The sequence below is a fragment of the Loxodonta africana genome, chromosome X (assembly GCF_030014295.1).
Source record: "Loxodonta africana isolate mLoxAfr1 chromosome X, mLoxAfr1.hap2, whole genome shotgun sequence".
Classification (NCBI taxonomy): domain Eukaryota; kingdom Metazoa; phylum Chordata; class Mammalia; order Proboscidea; family Elephantidae; genus Loxodonta; species Loxodonta africana.
This window is the reverse complement of record NC_087369.1, coordinates 86273442-86294744: the sequence shown is the minus strand read 5'-3', so window position 1 is coordinate 86294744 and position 21303 is coordinate 86273442. Positions and strand designations below refer to the sequence as shown.

General features: G+C 37.6%; 1 protein-coding gene across 1 annotated transcript in view; it reads left to right on the top strand.

Annotated features, from left to right (window-relative positions):
• Positions 1–20961, top strand: part of ZDHHC15 (zinc finger DHHC-type palmitoyltransferase 15) — a 236292-nt gene extending 215331 nt beyond the window's left edge. The window contains exons 11-12 of the mRNA XM_010592707.3: positions 5972–6050; positions 15149–20961. Coding sequence (XP_010591009.1) covers positions 5972–6018 — 47 coding nt within the window. The 3' untranslated portion in view covers positions 6019–6050; positions 15149–20961. The remainder of the gene's footprint in view (positions 1–5971; positions 6051–15148) is intronic.
• Positions 20962–21303: the final 342 nt, after the last annotated feature.

Sequence of the window (21303 nt, the reverse complement as noted above, 5' to 3'; positions counted from 1 at the left end):
GTTACAAGCAAAGTCACAGATTGTATTGCACAAGACCCCAAGCTAAGTGAGGAAAAAAAAAAGTGAGGAGGACATGAAAAAAAGTAACTTGGTTCAGCAAATGTTTGGGCAATAAGGGGTTGGATGGGAACTCCTTGAAGTCAGAGACCATGTCACGTTCATTTCAGTATCCTCTGCAACCATAGCAAAATTAGGTTGCATATAGAAAAAGATTGTTAGATTGATTTGAAAGGTAAATTGGTATCAAATTGGATAAAACATTAGATGCAAGACTAAGAACTTTATTCTATGGGTGATGGGAAAAAAATTGAAGGTTTTTGAGCAGGGGCATGATGTGAGGAACATGTTTTAGAAAGATGATGAAGTAATACTCCTATCAAAGCACACTTCCATCCTGTGCCAGAGATTGCTATAATCCCCGGGCCTTCTGAGAGGATTGGTAAGAGCTCTCAGTCTCCTCATCAGAACTCAGACTTTTCCAGTACATCCTGTATACGAGTGCCCTGGTCCAGAGATAAGAGGCTTTTCACATCAGGAGTTTGTACTTTAGAAGCTTCTCTGGGTGATATTCTGTGAAATCAACTCCTAGTGAGAGAAAGCCATTGATTCTTGCTTCAAGAGTAAATTATTTTCTCTATTACTTAGTTCCTTAGGACTAACCAAACTTGTATGATTATTTATGTGGAACTTTAAGACACTGACACAGGATTTAGATAGGGTCCTGAGTTAAACCCATGCTTTCTACCTCAAAGAATCTACTCCTTCAGGAGTACCTAATTGCCCTTTTTTATTCCCATACATAGACAGGCAGGGCCAACTAAAGAAGAGCCCTTGTTGTTGTTGTTGTTAGGTGCTGTCAAGTTGGTTCCAACTCATAGCGACCCCATGCACAACAGAACAAAACACTGCCCGGTCCTGTGCCATCCTCTCAATCGTTGCTTTGTTTAAGCCCATCATTGCAGCCACTGTGTCAGTCCATCTTTTCAAGGGTTTTCCTCTTTTTTGCTGATCCTCTACATTACCAAACATGATGTACTTCTCCAGGGACCGGTCCCTCCTGATAACATGTCCAAAGTACATGAGACGATGTCTTGCCATCCTTACTTCTAAGGAACACTCTGTCTGTATTTCTTCCAAGACAGACTTGTTCTACTCCAATACCATAATTCAAAGGCATCAATTCCTCTTCAGTCTTCCTTATTCATTGTGCAGCTTTCATACACATATAAGATGATTGAAAATACCATGGCTTGGTGGGTTTTTTGGGTCAGGTGCACTTTAGTCCTCAAAGTGACATCTTTGCTTTTTAATGCTTTAAAGAGGCCTTTTGCAGCAGATTTGCCCAATGCAATACTATGATTTCTGACTGCTGCTTCCATGGGCATTGATTGTGGATCCAAGTAAAATGAAATTCTTAACAACTTCAATATTTTCTCCGTTTATCATGACGTTGTTTATAAGTCCAGTTGTGAGGATTTTGTTTATGTTGAGGTATAATCCATACTGAAGGCTGTGGTCTTTGATCTTCATCAGTAAGTGCTTCAAGTCCTCTTCACTTTCAGCAAGCAAGGTTGTGTCATGTACATATCGCAGATTGTTAATGAGTCTTCCTCCAATCCTATTCTTCCTCATGTAGTCCAGCTTCTTGGATTACTTGCGCTCAGTCAATCCTTTTCCAGCTTTCTATATAGGAATTCTAGACACATTGCTGTATACTAACATTTTACCAGCGTGATCTTCCCAGGAGACATATACTTATGATTATACATTTAGGATGATTAAGTGAGTGGCTCTTCTCCTGTTCCTTCATATATTCCTACCCCAGTACTGTTCTGGGGTAGGAAGTCTGGATGGTTGACCAAGAATATAATAGGAAAAGGAGGAGGGAAGAGGGACAAACTAACATTGCTGAATGCCTATTATATGCCAGGTGATTTATAGGCATTTTCACATTTAATAGTGATAATCACATTGTGAAATATAAATACTAAAAACCAAAACCAAACCCATTGCCATCGAGTCGATTCCGACTCATAGCGAACCTATACAACAGAGTTGAACTGCCCCATAGGGTTTCCAAGGAGCAGCTGATGGATTTGAACTGCCGACCATCTGGTTAGCAGCCCAGTGCTCAACCACTGCACCACCAGGGCTCCAACTAAGTAACCCCATTTTATAGATGATGAAACTCAAGTTCAGAAAAGCCCAAAGTCACACAGCTAATAAGTGACAGAAACTGGCTCCAAAGTTCAAACCCTTAACTGCTATATCACCAGTATCACTCCTTTGCTCCTATTTACTTTTTAAGGTCCATTTCAAAAAAAAATTATCTCAGTTCCTGTGCCTCTTTAACCAGAAACAGAAGGATGGAAAAATGTGGATAGAGCACTTGAATGAGAATCATTTCCCAGCTCTGTGACAAAGTTCATGATGTGGCTTTTGGAAAGTCCCTTTTCCTCTCTGGACCTCAGTTTCAACTTCATGATCGGTAGGCAATCTTCAGCTCTAGAGTGTGATATTCTATGACCCCCATTTGATACTGAGGAGTCAGAAGTCAAGCCGAATAACTACAACCTGACATCTTTCACCAAATGGTTCCTTTCCTTTTTCAGAGGGAATACTAGAGGCCACTATAAACTTATATTATTAATACACCTTCCACATTCTGGAAGAAAATTTATTTCTTTAAGTATCCTCTATATATACACCCAGTTGCTCCCTCCTATCACCTATCGGGCTATAAACAACCTACTTTCACACTTGTCATTTGCCTTTGTCCAAGAGAAGGAATCCTAGGTCTCATCATTGAAAGCATCAAAGATAATACACTGGGTTAGAGAGAAGTACTCCTTTGGGTAGCTAGGTATCTTCTAAGTGACTTATTCCCCATGTTTCTAGAAAAGAAGGGAGTATGCATGTCCTCAGCTCCTGGAAACCTTACCTCATGGAGTAATATCATGGTTATTTATTTTACAGCTTTACCTATGTTGTCCAACCCTGGGCTCTGAATTGGTATGTTTCCCTTAAATAATGGTCTTCAATCAAGCAATTCAGTTTAAAAAGCATTTTCTCAGGGAATACCTTAGACTAGGTACTTTGGAGAGATATAAATAAAAATAAACGGTGGCCTCTGCTATCAAAGAATTTTCAATCGTAAGGAAGGATAAGAAAAACTCGTAAGTCTACCACAAGACTTGATGTACTCATTGCCATAAAAATGATGCTTATAATTACATATCTAATGTAGGCTTATCCCTGTGCTAAGTACTGTGTGATACGTATAATAAGTATGTGTTTATTAAAAATGCTTAAACTCTGAGTATATCTATATAAGGAAAGGGAGTATGGGCTGTAGTGGTAAGAGGTTTCGAGGAAGAGGCAGGACTTAAGCTAGGTGTTATTAGGATGGGTAACATCAGAATAGATGCTAGGAAGAAGGAAGTAGCATTTCAGGTAAGAGATACAACGTGAATACGGTAAGAACATTGAACGATCGATCATCATTCTGAAGCACAGCATTGTGTGTCGTCAGCAGTAATCTTAGAGAGGTAAGGTATGGCCAGATGATAGAAGGCTTTGTAGACTTGGTACAGTAGGAGATATCTATCAGTTTTCTTGTCTTAAGTGATTTATTAATATAATGAAAGATAAATTTTAGAAATATTACTTAGGTATGGATATGCAGGATGGATTGGAATCTGGGGAGACAGGAACCAGAAAGAGTAACAGAAGCCAGGCCTGTGTTACAGTAGCTTCATGAGTGGTGGTAACACTAGAAATAGAAAGAATCAAAGCCAAGAGACATTTTAAATAACTAGAAATACTCTTGGTAAGTAAGGAGATCTGGGAGTCATTTGTATAGAGATGGCAGTTAAACCCATGAAAGGGGAAGGAAATAATGAAACTAGGGAAAGGAGATAAAATGTAAAATTTGGAATCACCTAAGCAGTGTTGATATGCATCCATGTGGACAAGGAAATGAAGGATGTAAGATAAAGTCAGAGGATCAAGGATAGAAACTTAGAAGACACTCATAGTTTGGGGGAGAATATCACAAATTTACAGTGAATGTGAAAGTACTCCCCCTATTTTACAGATTTAAAAAGCTGAGGCTGGGGAGGTAAAGTGACTTATGTAAGGTCATAAAGCAGTCACTACTCAACCTAGGTTCTTCCAGACTCCACATTGTGTCTTTTACTCCTCCCAGTCTCTGAGAACCAATGGCTAGAAAGAAGGAAACACATACTGTCACTGTCACTTGTCATGGTATCAAAAGATTATGTGGAAACCTAGAATTTTAAAAGAAGGGAGATGCAGGACAAGACAGGAAGAGAACGAGAACCAAAGCAGCTTACATGAAGACTAATAATTCTTGGTTCAAGTTCTATTGAACAATGGTAAAATCACTACAGCATAGGACAGCAAGAGCTGGTAGGGGTTGGAGGGAGCAGTATAGGTGCAGACAGTAGATGGAGAAGGTTAATTGACTTCTTAAATTCTGCATTTGTCTTCTATTATGCAGAGCCTGATTCTTTGAGGTTATCTGCACTTTTCAATTTGGGCCTCACAGGTGATGAGCCTACCCCTGAAGTATCAGCTTAATCTCACTTGGGAGTGAAACCATGAAGGTAGTTGATAGTTGGGTTTTTCAGCTCAGGCTTCAATGTCTGCAAGGGCCTAGTTTTAATTCAAATAATTGCCAGGAGGAAGTGTTCTGTGCCAAATAAGACTGTGGGCTGCCGTTGAAGAAAGTAGAACAAACCCACTTAGCAGAATGCTAAAAGCCAACTTTTGGAAAGGTACATAGCCAGACCACACCTACAAATTCTGAGACAGCCAACCATTAGCCAGGAGTGAACATAGAAAGAATTAGAATCACTTCCCTGGAGTGGGAAAGCAAATAAATAGTGCACTGCACTTCCAGAATTGCCTTTCACTCTTTATCAGTCTCCTTGGTAGAAATGTTGGATAGGTGGGATAAGATGAATGTTTAAGCACTAGCTGCCTCTTTTTCTCCATGAGTTTTTGACAAATATGAGTTATTCTCTATAGTCCCTTCATTTGAACAGTTGGGCCAATTCGGCTGCTTTCTGTTCAGACTTAGGGATAAGAATAGCCAAAAGGTTGGTATTCCAGACAGGACAGAATATTGTGCCTGGCATGGGGCTATGGTTCCAAAGACAGGCTTTCTCAGAGCCACTTTTACTTTTCCCCTCTTCCTGGAAGAACACAGCCTTGTCTCTGCAAATCTGCCTGGTTGACTCATTGGCATGGGAGTCTGCCAGCCTGCTGTGGCAGGGGTAACCCAGACCTTAAACCTATGGGAGCACTTTGAATGACTCATTGATTTCAAAGACAGAAAGTATAAGAGACAACTACTGTCAACTTTTTTTATCTCAAAGTGCTGAGCACATTATTATGCAGGGAGTATGAAGAAAGTGATTATCTGTACATTAAACAAGCTGATTTGGAGTGTACTTTGCTCCCCCAAAATGGTGGGTGTTAGAAACAAAAGCATTTATACCATAAATGACGTTGCATGTTAATCCCAAAGCCTCTTATTTTCTAGAAACCTTATTCTGTTTTAGAAACATACCAATACCTAAAGTACTGTAATAGCTATCTCAATGTCCAGTGGAATAACAGTAAAATGGTGATTTTGTGAGTAGCAAGACCTAAACCATTCAATTAAAGTCAGATGATGTTGAGCTGTTATCATAGCTATTTAAGTCAAATACCAGCCAGTATTATAGATCATATTATTCTGATATATATTTTTTTAAATATTAGTGCATAGTACAGCATACTGACTAGTAGGATGTGCATGTCTGGACTGGTTACAAATGCTTTAGAGATTTGCGGGTGTCTGCTGCTTCCAGGAATTGGACAAAAACAAAATATGCCAGTGAATGAATATCCACCCATGTAAGAGACAAGGACATGTGATCACCTTCACTTTTCAACCTTACAGATTATCCAGAAGGCTCATCATCTCTTGCTGTGGAAACGGAAACATAGCAGTTCTCACATTTCTCGCATCTCTCAGACAGGTCAGTATTCTGAGGGAGGCACATACAATGCCACCCGCACTACTAAAAAGCGGCCTTGGGAGCAGAATTAGAAAAGGGGTGAGTTCTCATTCTAGTGAACACGGTGTTAAATTCTTCACTCTTCTACCACTCACATAAACGTAATTTCTACACGTAATTTCCCTGTGCAGTGTACTGAAAAAAGATTCCCTACAAACTCAGTTACATCACTTGGGCTAAAAGACACCAGGGGATCCAGAAACAGCCAAACATTCCGTTAGGATTATTTACTTCATACTGTGAATGATATACCTTGTCCTGGTGCACTCCAGGTCTCTGATTGAAATTATATAGATTACAAATAGGTTCTTTTTGCCTGACTCCATTATATTAGTTAATAACTTATTCTCACCCACTCACAGATTTAAAAAACACCCTCCCTACACTCCACCCCACCTAAAATGCACTAATTTGTTAATGGTAGGCTGCCTTACCCATGGGCTTCTCTTTTGTAATTCTCTTCCTAGTGAAAAAGTAAACAGCTTTTTCTTTGCAATAAAAAAAAAAAAACCAGTGCCCTCGAAATACTTACAGGTAAAGAAACCCAGTATAGTTAGGTATTAAAAGGAGAATTTTGGTAATAGAAATACCGTGGAACTCAAAGCTCTGATCTCATAAGCCTTCCAATTCTATCCCCATGAAAAAGCTCACAATTATTCTGTAGCCTATCCATCTATTTGTGCGCTCTCAAATCTTCACTACTTTCCCTTATATAACTCCTGCTGTATACTAGTGTAGACAGTATATAGGACTTTGTATGTGCCAACCACATTGTTATTTACTTAATATATGTTATCTCATTTAATCCTCACAACAGCTCTGTGAGGTGAACATTATGATTCCTATTTTATTTATGAGAAAACCAAAGTCCAGAGAGGTTAAACCACTTATCTGACGTCACATAGCTAGTAAGTCACCAACATAAGCTATCAACCCAGGGTCTGTCTGACCTCAAAAGTATGTTCTTTCCACTATGGCACTACATTAAAAAAAACTACTTAGGCTGTTTATTTACTGTGCATCTTCACTTATAATCAAAGGTTGAAAAGAGGGAAGAATTAAGAATTAAGGCTGTCTTGCTTTTCAAAGCTCTGATGAAATGTTTGATGTTTAGGTAAGACAGCTTACATGGTAGTAGTATGTAGATTTCAGTTATCCATGGTGCTTATCTCTTTCATTTTCTTAACATTTTACTAAGGGTTTTCTATAGATGTTAATAGATGTTAACAAATGTAAAAGGGAAAAAATTCTCTGCTAAAATAAATTTAGGAAACTGTATGAGTAAAATTAGAACTATGTCTTTAGTGTAAGAATTCCCATATCTTTTACTGTGCTATGCAAAATAATGGGTTTTATAAATCTCCAAGAGGAGGATATAGTAGTTCCCTGAACTCATTTGACTAAGGAACTCTTTATTTTGTGCAGATCATGAAACCCTGTCTTTAGTACAGTACTTATCAGGACTTTTAATATGCTAAAGAACTTGGTGAATCTCCAGAAGTAGAATAATTTATTTTTCAAGCTTATTTGCCCCGTAACCCTTTTTTCTCAGAATATCTTGAGTGAACATTGAACCATGAAATACATTTGTGATATACTTCCCTAGATAAGCAAATTTGGCTTTAAGAAATGCCTTTTTCCTAGGGCATTCTGTTCCAATAAATTAACTGATTAATTTTGTGGGAACAACAAAGTCATGTTATGACAATAACAGAAGTCTTTGGAAACATAGGAGAAAGGAGTGGGAGAAACATTTCAAAACTTATTATGATATGAAGAATTTTTTAAGTGTATGAACATAATTATTACAGTAATGTTGTAAAAACTCCAAACTGGAAACAGTCTGAATGTCTACAGAGAAGAAAATGGTTGAATAAGTTGTGTATGTACAAATTATTAGATATATGTATTTTCCTTTTTCTTGTGAAAATTTTTTAAATTAAAGAACAGTAAGAAGTATAAAGTGAAAAAATTCCATGTATTTATAGCTTAGAATTAACAAATGCTAGCATATTTTCAGGAAACCCTGGTGGCGTAGTGGTTAAGTGCTGCAGCTGCTAACCAAGAGGTTGGCGGTTCAAATCCGCCAGGCGCTCCTTGGAAACTCTATAGGGCAGTTCTACCCTGTCCTATAGGGTCACTATGAGTCGGAATTGACTCGACGGCAGTGGGTTTGGTAGCATATTTTCATTGTATCTCAAATTTTCGTATGTAAGAAGTTATTACCACAATTTTTACACAAAGAAATGCACTGACTTTAGGTGATATTTTCTTCAAAATTAAAAGACAGATTTGGAAGGACATTTGCAAAACATACAACACACAAGGATTAACATCTTTAATTTACAAATCTGTTACAAATCAGGGAAAAAGAAAAACACAACAGTTAGAAAATGGGCAAAGGATGCGAACAGATAAGGCAAAATAAAAAATTAAAATGAAGAATAAACATGAAAATTGTTCAACTTCAGTATTAAAAAAAAAGGTTGCCATCAAGTAGATTCTGACTCATGGCAAATCCCTGGGTGGTGCAAATGGTTAACACAGTCAGCTGCCAACCGAAAAACTGGCAGTTGGAGTCCACCCAGAGGTGCCTTGAAAGAAAGACCTGGTGATCTACTTTCAAAAAATCAGCTATTGAAAACACTATGGAGTGCAGTTCTACTCTAACATACATGGGGTTGCCAACTTCAGTCTACCAAAAAAACCCCTACCATCGAGTCGATTCCAACTCATAGTGACCCTATAGGACAGAGTAGAACTGCCCAGTAGAGTTTCCAAGGAGCGCCTGGCACCGACCTCTTAACCACTATGCCACCAGGGTTTCCTAACTTCAGTATAAAGAAATACAAATCGAAATAACCCAAAATGCCTTTTTTCCATTAAATCATTCAATTTTTACAAATTATAAATAGTGTCAACACGGACATGTTGGAACAGGCACTGTTATAGCTGCTGAAGGTTAAATTCATAGATCATTTCTTGAGGGCAATTTGGCAAAATGTATAGGAAAACTTAAACTGTTCATACAATTTTATCTAGTAGTTCCATTTAGGATATTAATATTTTAAGGACATAATCAGATCTACAAAACTATTAATCATCAATTTGTTATAATAACAGAAAATTAGAAACATCATTATCATGAAATATTATGCAGCCATTAAAAATAATGATCTTGAAGAATAATTAATAGTATGGTTATGTGGAAAAGCTCTATGAGTACAGTTTAAAGTATATTTTTATCAACTTTATTGAGATATAATTCACATGCCATATAATTCACCCACAATTCAGTAGTTTTTAGTATAGTCACAGAGTTGTGCACCATCACCACAATCAATTTTAGAACATTTCCATCACTCAAAAGAAACCCATACTCATTAGCAGTTACTCCCTATTCCTCCCACTCCTAGCTCTAAACCCACTACTGTCCAGTAGATTCCAACTCACAGCGACCCTATAGGGCAGAGTAGAACTACCCATAGGGTTTCCAAGGCTGTAAATCTTTATAGAAGCAGACTGCCACATCTTTCTTCCATGGAACGGCTGGTGGATTTGAACTGCTGACCTTTTGGTTAGCAGCTGAGAGCTTTAGCCACTGCTTTAACCAGAACACCATCCTCCTAGCTTTAGACAACCACTAATCTAGTTTCAGTCTATAAACTTGCCTATTTTGCACATTTTATATCAATGGAATCATACAAAATGGAATCTTGTTATGTATACATATTTGTATACAGAATATAAAGAATACTTACAATTCAATAATAAAAAGTCAAATAACCCAATTTTTAAAATGAGCAAAGTATCTGAACAGACATTTCTCTCTAAAATATACAAATGACCAATAAGCACATGAAAAGATGCTCAGCATCATTAGTCATCACGGAAATGCAAATCAAAGTCACAGTGAGATATCATTTCTCACCAACTAGGATGGCAACCATCATCATCATCCTCAGAAATAACAAATGTTAGCAAGGATGTGGAGAAATTAGAAGCCTAATACATTGATGGTGGAAATGTAAAATGGTGCAGCCACTCTGGAAAAGACTCTGGCAGTTCCTCAAAATGTTAAAAATAGTTACCATATGACTCAGTAATTCCACTCCTACATATATATCCAAGAGAGATGAAAGCATATGTCCACATAAAAACCTGTAAACAAATATTCTTAGCAGTATTATTCATAGTAGTCAAAAGGTGGAAACAATCCAAATGTCCATCAGTTGATGAATAGATAAATAAAATGTGGTATATCCATACAATTGAATACAGTATGGCAACAAAAAGGAATGGAGTACTGATACATGTTACAATATTAATGAACTTTGAAAACATTATAAAATTGCATTTTTTATTTTAATTTAAAAATTTTAAATACATACACACACAAGGGAAGGAAATAAACCAAAATATTAGGAAAACAAAATTTTACATGGGCTACCTCCTCCTCTGTCTAGCCAAGACACTTCAACCTCTCTTGCCAATATTCTTATCTCCCTAACTCTATTTCCCCAGCCAATAAAACCCAAATACCAGATTTAATCCAAGTGTCTGCCTTCTCCATTCCTGCACCCAGGCTACTAAGGAAAAAAAAAAAAAACACTACTACAAAAATAACACAACCGAACAGATTATAGATTTGTAGTCTTCAGCCTTGACTGGCCTGATAAATCTTCACTATTTACCTACTTACTGTTGGTTCTTTTTTCTGTTAACCAAAATATCAAACCTTCTCTCATATCACTCCTATTCAATATCATAGGGAAAGTTCTACCAAATGCAATAAGGCTAGAAAAAAATATATAAGGCACTCCAAATGGAAAGAAAGAAATAAAACTATCCTTATTCACAGATGACATGATTATTGTCTTGGTCATCTACTGCTGCTATAACAGAAATACCACAAGTGAATGGCTTTACCAAAGAGAAATTTATTTCCTCACAGTAAAGTAGGCTAAAAGTCCAAATTCAGGGCTCAGCTCCAGGGGAAGGCTTTCTCTCTCCGTCGACTCTGGAGGAAGGTCCTTGTCCTCAATCATCCCTTGGTCTGGGAGCATCTCAGCTCAGGAATCTCAGGTCCAAAGGATGTGCTCTGCTCCCCATGCTTTGTTCTTGGTGGCATGAGGTCCCCAACTCTCTGCTTGCTTCCCTTTCTTTTTACCTCTTGTAAGATAAAAGGTTGTGCAGGCCACACCCCAGGGAAACTCCCTTTACATTGGATCAGGGATGTGACCTGAGCAAGAGTGTTACAACCCACCCTAATCCTCTTTAACCACAGTAAGAGATTATGATTTATAACACACAGGAAAATCACAAAATGGAGGACAACCACACATTGCCTACCCAAGCTGACACATATTTTAGGGGGATACAATTCAATCCATTACAGTTGTCTACATAGAAAATTCCGAGGACTATACAAAAACTCCTAGAACTAATAAGTGAGTTTAGCAAGTTCACAGGATCCAAGTTCAACACACAAATACCTATTGTGTTTCTGTACACTAGCAATGCACTATTAGGAAACCAAAATAAAAACCCAATATCATTTACAAAAACTCCAAAAAATTAAATAGCTAGGTGTAAATCTGTATGCTGAAATCTACAAAATGCATGAGAGACCAAAAAAGACCTAAGTAAATGGAAAGACATACCATGTTCATGGAGTAGAAGACAAACTGATTCTAAAATTAATAGAAGGAACTAGAATAGCCAAAACAATTCCAAAAAAAGAAAAACAAAGCCAAAGCATTCTAACTATCCAAGTTTAAGACATACTATACAGCTACAGTAGTCCAGACAGTCTGGTATTGAATGCATAGACACATAAACCAATGGAAAGGAATAGAAAATCAAATACAGAAATAGGCCCACATAAATATGGTCAAGTGATTTTTACACGAATGTAATGGCAATTTAATGGAGAAAAGACTGTTTTCAACAAATGGTGCTGTAACAACTGAACATCCTCACACCATACACAAAAATTAACTCAAAATGGATCATAGACCTAAATGTAAAACTATAAATCTCTTAGAAGAAAATATAGGAGAAAATCTACATCACCTTGAGTCAGGCAGAGAGTTCTTAGATATGACATCAAAAGTAAAAAAAAAGTAAGATCCATTAAAAAAAATTTATAAATTGGACTTCAACAAAATTTAAAACTTTTGCTCTGTGAAGAACACTGAACAGAATTTTTTTTAGTCACACACTGGGAGAAAATATTGCAAAACACATATCTGATAGAAGACTTGTATCCAAAATATGTAAAGTGCTCTAAAAGCCCAAAAAAAAGAAAATAAACAACCTAGTAAAAATGGGCAAAAAGTTTTAAGGGATATTTCACCAAAGAAGATATACAAATGGCAAATAAACAGAAGAAAAGATGCTCAAATCGATAGCTACTTAAAAATGCAAATTAAAACCACAAGGAGATTCCATTACACCCATACTTGAATGGGTAAAAAAAGCTATATACTGTATGATTCTATTTATATGACATTTTGGAACAAGCAAAAATATATGGAAAGAAAACAGACCAGTGCTTGCTGAGGTTAGGGGTGGAGATGTTAGGGGTTCTGCATTCTGTCTATGGTGGTGGTTACTAGAATCTATGCATGTGCAAAAATTCACAGAACTGTATACCAAAAAAAGTTTTACTGTAGTTAAATTTAAAAAATTAAAGAAAATTTTCTCAGGCTTCTCTCAAATCTCCTATACCCTCTTTTCATCCTCCCTCACCCCCCCCCCACCAGAAGTTTCTTTCTTTCTTAAAACAGTGTTTTCCTAAACTTTGTTGCATTTTCTCCTGCCCATCATGTAAATCTATTCATTCCTTAGGGAACCTATCCACTCCTTCACTGAAAAAGCATGTATATGCTGATAACTGCTGGAAATGTATCTCCAGCCCTGAATGGTTTCCTGAGCTCCAGACCTAAATAACCAAGTGTCTTTCACATGCCATATAAACATCTCTTGTTTTGCTCCTTCTCCTTCATCCTCTCCCATGTCTTATTAATCAACAAGGCATGTATAATTGCATTTCCTAAACATCTCTGGAAGCTGCTCACATTTCTCTATCCTGATTACCATGACCTCTAGCTCATGTATCACCGGTATTGCTGCAATAGCCTCTTAACTGCTGTCCCTGCCTCCAGTCTTACACCACTCCCCCCACCCCCAGTCCATTCTCCACATTGCTGCTAGAATGATCAAAAACTCAAATCTGTTTAATGACTCTTCCATTGGTTTCAGCATAATCTGAGTTCCCTAACACAGTTTACAAACCCTTTCATGATCTGGCCCCAGCTCATCTCTCAAGGCTTATCTCTCATAATTCTTGACTCTGAAGCTTCCTTTCTACTAGTCCTATCCCTACACTCGACTTGAGCCACACTGTACTTCTTTCAGTCCCTCAAGCATGTCCCTGCTGTTTCCCCTGATTAGGAAGCTTCCTCAGCAACCTCTTACCTCCTCTACCCCAGCGCCCTTCAGCTGACTATATTTGTCCTCCAGATTTTAGCTTTCACATCACTTACTCAGGGTATCACTGAATGACCCCCACAGCTGAGGCCTATGTCCCTTCTAGGTGCTACCTTAACCCTCCTATGACAGCACTTTTATTCTGTGTTATAAGAGTCTATTAAATTGGCTGTCTCCCACACTAGATTGTAAGCTCCTTGAGGGCAAGGGACTGTGTCTTGTTCTCATTTTAGTACCAGCCCCTAGCACAGTGTCTGACATATGGTAAACATTCAATAAATATTTGTGGAATGAATGAGAAGGAGGGGGAATGGAAAACAGTCATGGAGATTGTAGGTCATTTTTTTTCTTTCTATATTTTCCAATTACTCTATGATGAACATGAGTTACTTTTATAATCAGAAAATAATAACACATTGGAATTCATTTTAAAAGTATATTAAACATACTCATAATAAAAAAGAGACAAAACTATGAAGAACATTAAAATCACCCATAATCTAAATACACATTCTCAAACTTTTCTCTACTGCCTGTCACATAAATCTACTCATTCCTTAGAGAATCTATCCACTCCATGACTAAAAGCATACATATGCTGTTTACTGAATATGTATCTCCAGCCCACAACTCTTTCTGAGCTCCACACCTGAATAACAAAGTGCCTTTCAACCTCCCACCCCAAAAAAAATCCATTTCATGTTTTGCTCGTTCTCCTAACCTAACATAAAGAGAGCTCTTGTTAACAGTTTGTTGTATCACTTCCAGTGTTTTTTAAATATTGAGACTTACTGTGTTCAGTTTATAACTCTGCTTTTTTCACTAATACCAAAAATAATTCCCTTTTACATCAAGGTACTGTTGTTTATTTAACCATCTCTCTAATGTCCAACTTTAAGACTTTATCCAGTTTTTTACTATTATGAATAAGGCTGTGTATAATATTATTGAACATAAATCATTTCCCTCATTTATAACCATTTCCTTATGACAGAATCCTAGAAGCTAAATTGCTAATATGAACTTAGCAGATACTCTTGAATTGTCTTCCATAAAGGTTATAATAATAATAGCTACTTGAGTGCCTACTCTGTACCAGATATTATATTATGTAGATTTTATTATGCCTGTTTTATAGATGAGGAAACTAAGATCCATTGGTATTATTTGCTCAGAGTCATAGAGATTGCAAGTGGCAAAGCTAGAATTCAGATTCAAAATTACATAATTTCAAAACTCATGTTATTTCCATGTGAATTTTTAAAATAAATATTTTAGAATTATCATATGTTTACCAAAGAAAATGTGGAAAATACAAGTAGAAAGAGAAAATGAAAATAAATTACCCATGAATCCATCACTTTCAACAGTTTAGTATATTTCCCTAATCTTTGGTTCCAGATACAGTATCTGGATTAAAAATAATTAACAGTTTCCAGTGCTGATCCATACTCTTCATAAATGTGATTTTAATGGCTGCATATTACTGTCAAATGGATGTTAGTTACCATGTGCATATTTACAGTTGTTCAACTCACCTGTGAATTTCTCGTTTTCATTCCCAGGACCCACCACCTCCCATGAGGCTTACAGAGTTCTATATTGGGAACCATTCAATCTTCAAAAAAAATCACCGTGGTGGATCGAAAGTTTCAGAGTTTAAAGTCATTCCATCAAAGAGTTGTTGTGCAGAGATGTTTCAGGACATTACAGGATATTTGTTTTACTGACTCAACTCATCAATTTGGTAGCTACTAATTATGTCAGTGTTACTTTTTCTTTCTTCATTTCATTTCCCCTCCCCTAATTCATGAAAGCCTAAATGTAATATCTGTACCTTTCTGGAGGCTCTTTTCATTCATCCTGTTAGATAAAGGAGAATTCTAAATTCTTCCTTGGAGTCTTTCATTACACTGGAAAGACTATTAACCATATCTATAGGGTCTTGTGGTACTGAGGAGAATCAGAATAAGTTTGCTGCTTGTAGCATGTGCATTTATAAACATGTGCAGCATATATATACACAAAATTTCGTGATGTTGTGTAAATCAAGGTAAAAAAAATCAGGAGCCTGAAGCTTTTATTTCATCATGCTTTTTCCCTAAGTAGCATTTGAATATTTGCTGAGATTTGAACACTATCCTATATCAGCCTAAAATTGTAGAGGAAGATTCAACACACTATTACCAAGGCCCTCAAATTGGAAATTGAACAACCATGTAAAACCTGTTCTCTGTCCTGGAAAAGTATCTGTCCTAGAGGTTCCTGAAACACTGCTGCTAATAGATGAGATTAGATCAAATCAGATTTTCACTTTATTAAACATAACAATTGGTGTTTTAAAAATTTTAATGCCAGGCTGGCCAAATTACCTAATTACTTTTATTCCTTTCTCTGTCTGGCTTTGTTTTAGCCCGTATGAATTACATTTATGATGAAAAGAAAAAAAAACTATAAGCCTCAGTTATAGGCCATAGGTTTTGTAAAGGGGTTTAAGGGTGACTTTCAGGTTTAATTACAATGCTGTTAATAAGGGTAAAATTTCACAGTTGACATAAGCCCAAGGACCAGCACTAAAGATCCGTGTTTTCACAGCAGGGGTTAATGTACAGATATTGGTAAACTAACAGTAATATGTCAATCCTTTCTTTTAGCCTCAATGGTAGCTCAGACATTAAGATAGCTTGCATCCATTTCCCCATTTATTTATAATCAGCCTTTCTTTTAGTCCTAGTATCTGAATCAATGAGTATGGACACTAATGCTGCTTTTTTATAATACCTAAAAGTATTGAAATATTTTTTTCAACCAATGCAGTAGTGCCAGCTGTGGACAAGAGAAGCCCCAACTGTTAGAGGCATCTTACTGATATCAAGGAATTGAGTCCCTAGAGGGATGGTTAACCAAAACCCACTGCCGTTGAGTCGATTCCGACTCATAGCGACTCTATAGGACAGAGTAGAACCGCCCCATTGAGTTTCCAAGGAGCGCCTGCCAGATTCGAACTGCCAACCTATTGGTTAACAGTCGTAGCACTTAACCACTATGCCACCAGGGTTTCCAGAGGGATGGTTAGGTTTACTAAATTTACTAAATTATCTCCCCTGAAACTTTTTTTTTTTAATAAAAAAAGAGAGAGAGAGAGTTGTCTACCACAAACAATCAGCAGTCTAGGCTCTGGTGGACCTGAGAAAGTGAGCAATCCAGCTACTTAAAGCAACAAAACCTGATCATTTGGACCCTCTAGGTGATTTTGGGAAACCCTGGTGGCGTAGTGGTTAAGTGCTACGGCTGCTAACCAAAGCGTTGGCAGTTCGAATCCACCAGGCGCTCCTTGGAAACTCTATGGGGCAGTTCTACTCTGTACTGTAGGGTCGCTATGAGTCGGAATTGACTCGATGGCACTGGGTTTAGTTTTTGGTTTTAGGTGATTTTGACCAAAATAAGATTTTAGCATAAATTAAATGGGTTGTGATCAGCATTTCCTTTGAGAGATTGTTGTGGTATGCCATCAAGTTGATTTCAACTCATAGCAACCCTATGTGACAGAGTAGACCTGCCCCATAGGGTTTTCTTCTTTACGGAAGGAGATCACCAGGTCTTTTCTCCTGTGGAGCTGCTGGGTGAGTTAGAAGCCCCAACCTTTCAGGTGGCAGCAGAACACTTAATCACTGTGCCACAGGGCTCTTTTTTGAGAGATCACTGTTGTTGTGTGCAGTCCAGTCAATTCCTATAGATAGCGACCCTATCGGACAGAATAAGAACTGCCCTAGAGGGTTTCCAAGGCTGTAATCCTTAAGGAAGCAGACTGCCACATCTTCCTCCTGGTGGGTTTGAACCACCTCTTGGTAAGCAGCCTAGTGCTTAACTGTTGCACCACCAGGGCTCCTTTTTTAGAGATTAGACATGACTTGATCTATTAGAGCCAGAGACTGTTCCTCAAACTCAGAAGCTTGGAAGTGGTCTAGAAGACTATGCACACTGGGTTTCATGATGAAATTGTATATGCTCAGATGGGAAGATGGGAAGATTTTTCCCTGTTTCTCCTCTTCCTCCAAAAACACTCTCTTGTTTAGATTCCTCTTGACAGCTTATTTGGCCATCCACATGGTCTTATGGCAGACAAGCCTTGCCTTCTATTTATACAGAAATGCGCCTTTCTCTAGAGGTAGGGCCTTTACATACTTCACAGTCAGTGGGCCTCAAAGCAATCTCCCCTTTTCCTGTCTGTCATCTTCTGCCAAGAGTTTTAGCAGCGCAGCTGTTAACTATGATCCAAAGTCATGAAGGCATCAGGAATTTCTTTGATACATAGAGTGTATGAGCACTCACCTTTCACAGATATCAGGTCACAAAAGACAGTGTCAGTAAACTACAGGGAAGCACTGGGAAAGTAAGCTTAGGAGAGCTATCATTTCAAGCTAATTAATGTCTTACAGACTTACACATATTTAAAAGGCCAAACAAATCAGAGTTTTCCCTGGAGTCTTGGAGGAAAAAGAAACCCTATTCCTATCTTAGCACCTTGATCCCGCTAATTTGTAGATTCTGATAACGCATCAGCATAAATACCCCTACTCATAGGTCATCTGAGTACTGACTAATGCACATAGGCACTACCCCCCAAACTGATTATTGGTAAAGAATACAGAAAGATTTGTTTGATAATCAGTGCACCCTGATCTGACTCCTTTGCTTGCTTATCCTTGGGGCTCTCTGCCCAGTAACTTCTATGGGATCTCACTCCCCAAATTCTTTGATACTCATCTTCTCCATTTGCAAAATGAAGATATTTATTGTTAGGATCCTACAGCTGAAAGGTGCTATGTAACTCCCTAGTGCTCTTATATGTCTTTAATTGCAGGACTGGAATGAAAAGTTTAACTACCACAGTATTTCTAAGCGAACTGGTGTGCTGCATTCTTTCTTCAGTGCTATCATTGCTGATTTGTTCTTGCAGAGCTTAGAGTATTTTATTAATGTTCTTCTACTCATTCCAACAATGTCTTCGGAAAAACAGACAGAAGAAAAATTTTCTGCATGGCACAGCTGGAAAAATTAAGGGTAAAAGAAACAAAATGCCCTCCAAAGGCACATAGCTATCTTGGGAAGAACTCACAGTTACTGCGTCCAGTACACTCTTTTAAAGAGACTTGGTTTCCCGTTAGTGGAACTATCATGGAGCAGCTTAGAACTCTGAGAGGAATTAGGGCAGGATCACAGCCCAAAAGAGTCCCACTTTTCCAAATTCTGAAAGTATACAGTTTATACAACTCTTATTTTCTATGTGACAGAAATGTAATATGTGCCTCTTTCCCCCACTGGCCCATTGTGACACGTGTATTTCACACTATGTGGCATCAGCCAGTGCCATTATCTCCTGTGGCCCTCATGGAGCCAAATCTCAGGGCGGTCTTTGCCAGGGAAAAGAATGTGCTTCTCACATTTATGCCAAATTGCACAAAGTGTAAACACTGACATTAATGGAGATTTAAGCACAATCCTAGCAGGTATGTTTTAAGAATATTGAATATACATTATTGTAACATGCACCTGAAATTTAACAAGGCCCAAACTCACAAGAATGTAACAGTCATGTGAATCCCATCTGTTTCACCTCTCATCACACATATATACAAACACATGCACACACGCTTGCGTGTGCATGCTCAGACACACACACACAAAAACACACATAAACTGCCCCCAAACCAGGCTGACTGGTCACCAGAAGCGAATACTTTAAAGGAATGATTCTCTGTGCTCTCCTTTCAGAAAAAAAAAAGTCCAACAGTCTTAACAGGCAAAGAAAATTCCAGTAATACATTCCAGAACCTCTGCCCCAGAGTGGCTAAGATACTCAGTACAAAAGACATGTTCTGTGCCTCTGTCAGTCAGAGCGTATCTAACAAAATTGTTAGACCCTTATACAAGTCCCATTTTCTTAAAAAATTCATGAGCTCCATCTAATCAGTAGGAAATGATTTGCAAGGTATGGTACTTCTGCATTTCTTTAACCATGACTGTAATGTACCATATTAAATTGTAGGCTTTTGCATGCAGTTGCGATATAATAATGAATGAGTGGCTTCTAATAGTAACTCATGACTGTTTACTTGCCCCAAAGGGCTAGGTCTGTGTCCTACACAGTATTCAAAACTATTAAATTTGTTTTTTGGAGCAGCCTGGTATACAACCATTGGCAGAATGAGTTTTTAAAAAATACAATGAATGCAATACATGAGGAAATAGATTCTTAGTAGGGAATGGCATTAAAGCAAAAAAAAAATGATATCAGATGCATGCAGGGAATAATTGCTTTCACCTAGATGGCTAAATCAGCAAAGGGACACAGCAGAAAAGCTGGGGTTGGGTCTTGGTAATATATGCAAAGCACTGGAGAGTCAGAAGAAGAAAGGCACTGGAGGCTTCAGCAATTCAGCTCAAGTTGCCAATTTGCTACAAATCCTTTTTTTCCATCAATCTGCTCAAAAGTGATTGTACTCAGATTTTCTGGAGCCATGGAGGCTGAATGAACCCCTTAAACTATTACCCTGTGATAATCTTTAAACCTTAAACCAAAAATATCCTCTGAAGTCTTCTTAAAACCAAACAGTAGTTTAGCTTAACTAGTAAAAAAACATCTGCCTTGAGCATTCTGCTCTTTTAAGATCGATCTATATAGGATAAAATTGACAACAGCAACTCAAAAGATTAGATAGGAAACTTAGGGGGCAGTGAGATTATGTTAATGGGAATAAACAACTTGGAAAAGAGGGGTGAGAATAGTTGCACAACTTGAAGAATGTAATCATTGTTACTGAATTGTACATGTTGAAATTGTTGAATCGATGTATGTTATGCTGTGTATATTCTCAACAACAACAAAAATAAATCATATATAAAAAGTGATTGTATATAGTATCCTTAAAACCATGTGTCTAGCTGCAGAAATATTGACAAATGCTGGCCAGCTTTATCTTTTACGTCCTTTATTAAAAGTATATGCATAAATTGTCGTTTCTTTTATATATTATGGTTTTGTTAAACAATGTTGGGGAAGCCTAAATTTTGAAACGGCTTTTGTGGAAGTTTTTACAAATCTCATTTCATGGGGTATAGTAGAGTTTATTCACTCGTGGTTTGGTTGGTACGTGTGGTATATAGAATTCTCTGTAACATCTATCTTTTGAACACCCTCCCCACCCCACAATGTGTTCAATGTTTCTTATGTTCGTAGATGGATATGAGTTAGCTAATTAACAACAATGACTTTTAGATAGAAAGCTGACCAGTCTAATGGCACTTAATCATTTTCAATCTCTACTCAGCCTCAGACATCTTTTGCCTTTCATTCTGTCATTGTGATAAGTGAAAAGAAAAAGAAAGAACTTATGTACCTAAGGGTGATGTGAACTCTGGTTTGCTTTTTCTTACACTGAAGGCTATGTTTGTTTTTCTCCAGTTGCATGCCACCTGAAAAAACAATACAATTGTCTTGAGAAAAAAACACAGTGGTCCACTTGATCCAAAATTGTACATTCCCCACAGAAAAATATTTGAAAAGATCGTCCTTAAACAAGCTCCAAAGAAGGCTCTCCTCAACAGATACACTATTTTCACAAAAAGTCCTTTTCAGACAGAAAAAAGCTCCTCAATTAGCTTACAAAGAAGGCAGAAGTCATAAAAGTGCAGAGCTTCAAAAACTAATTTTTGGATC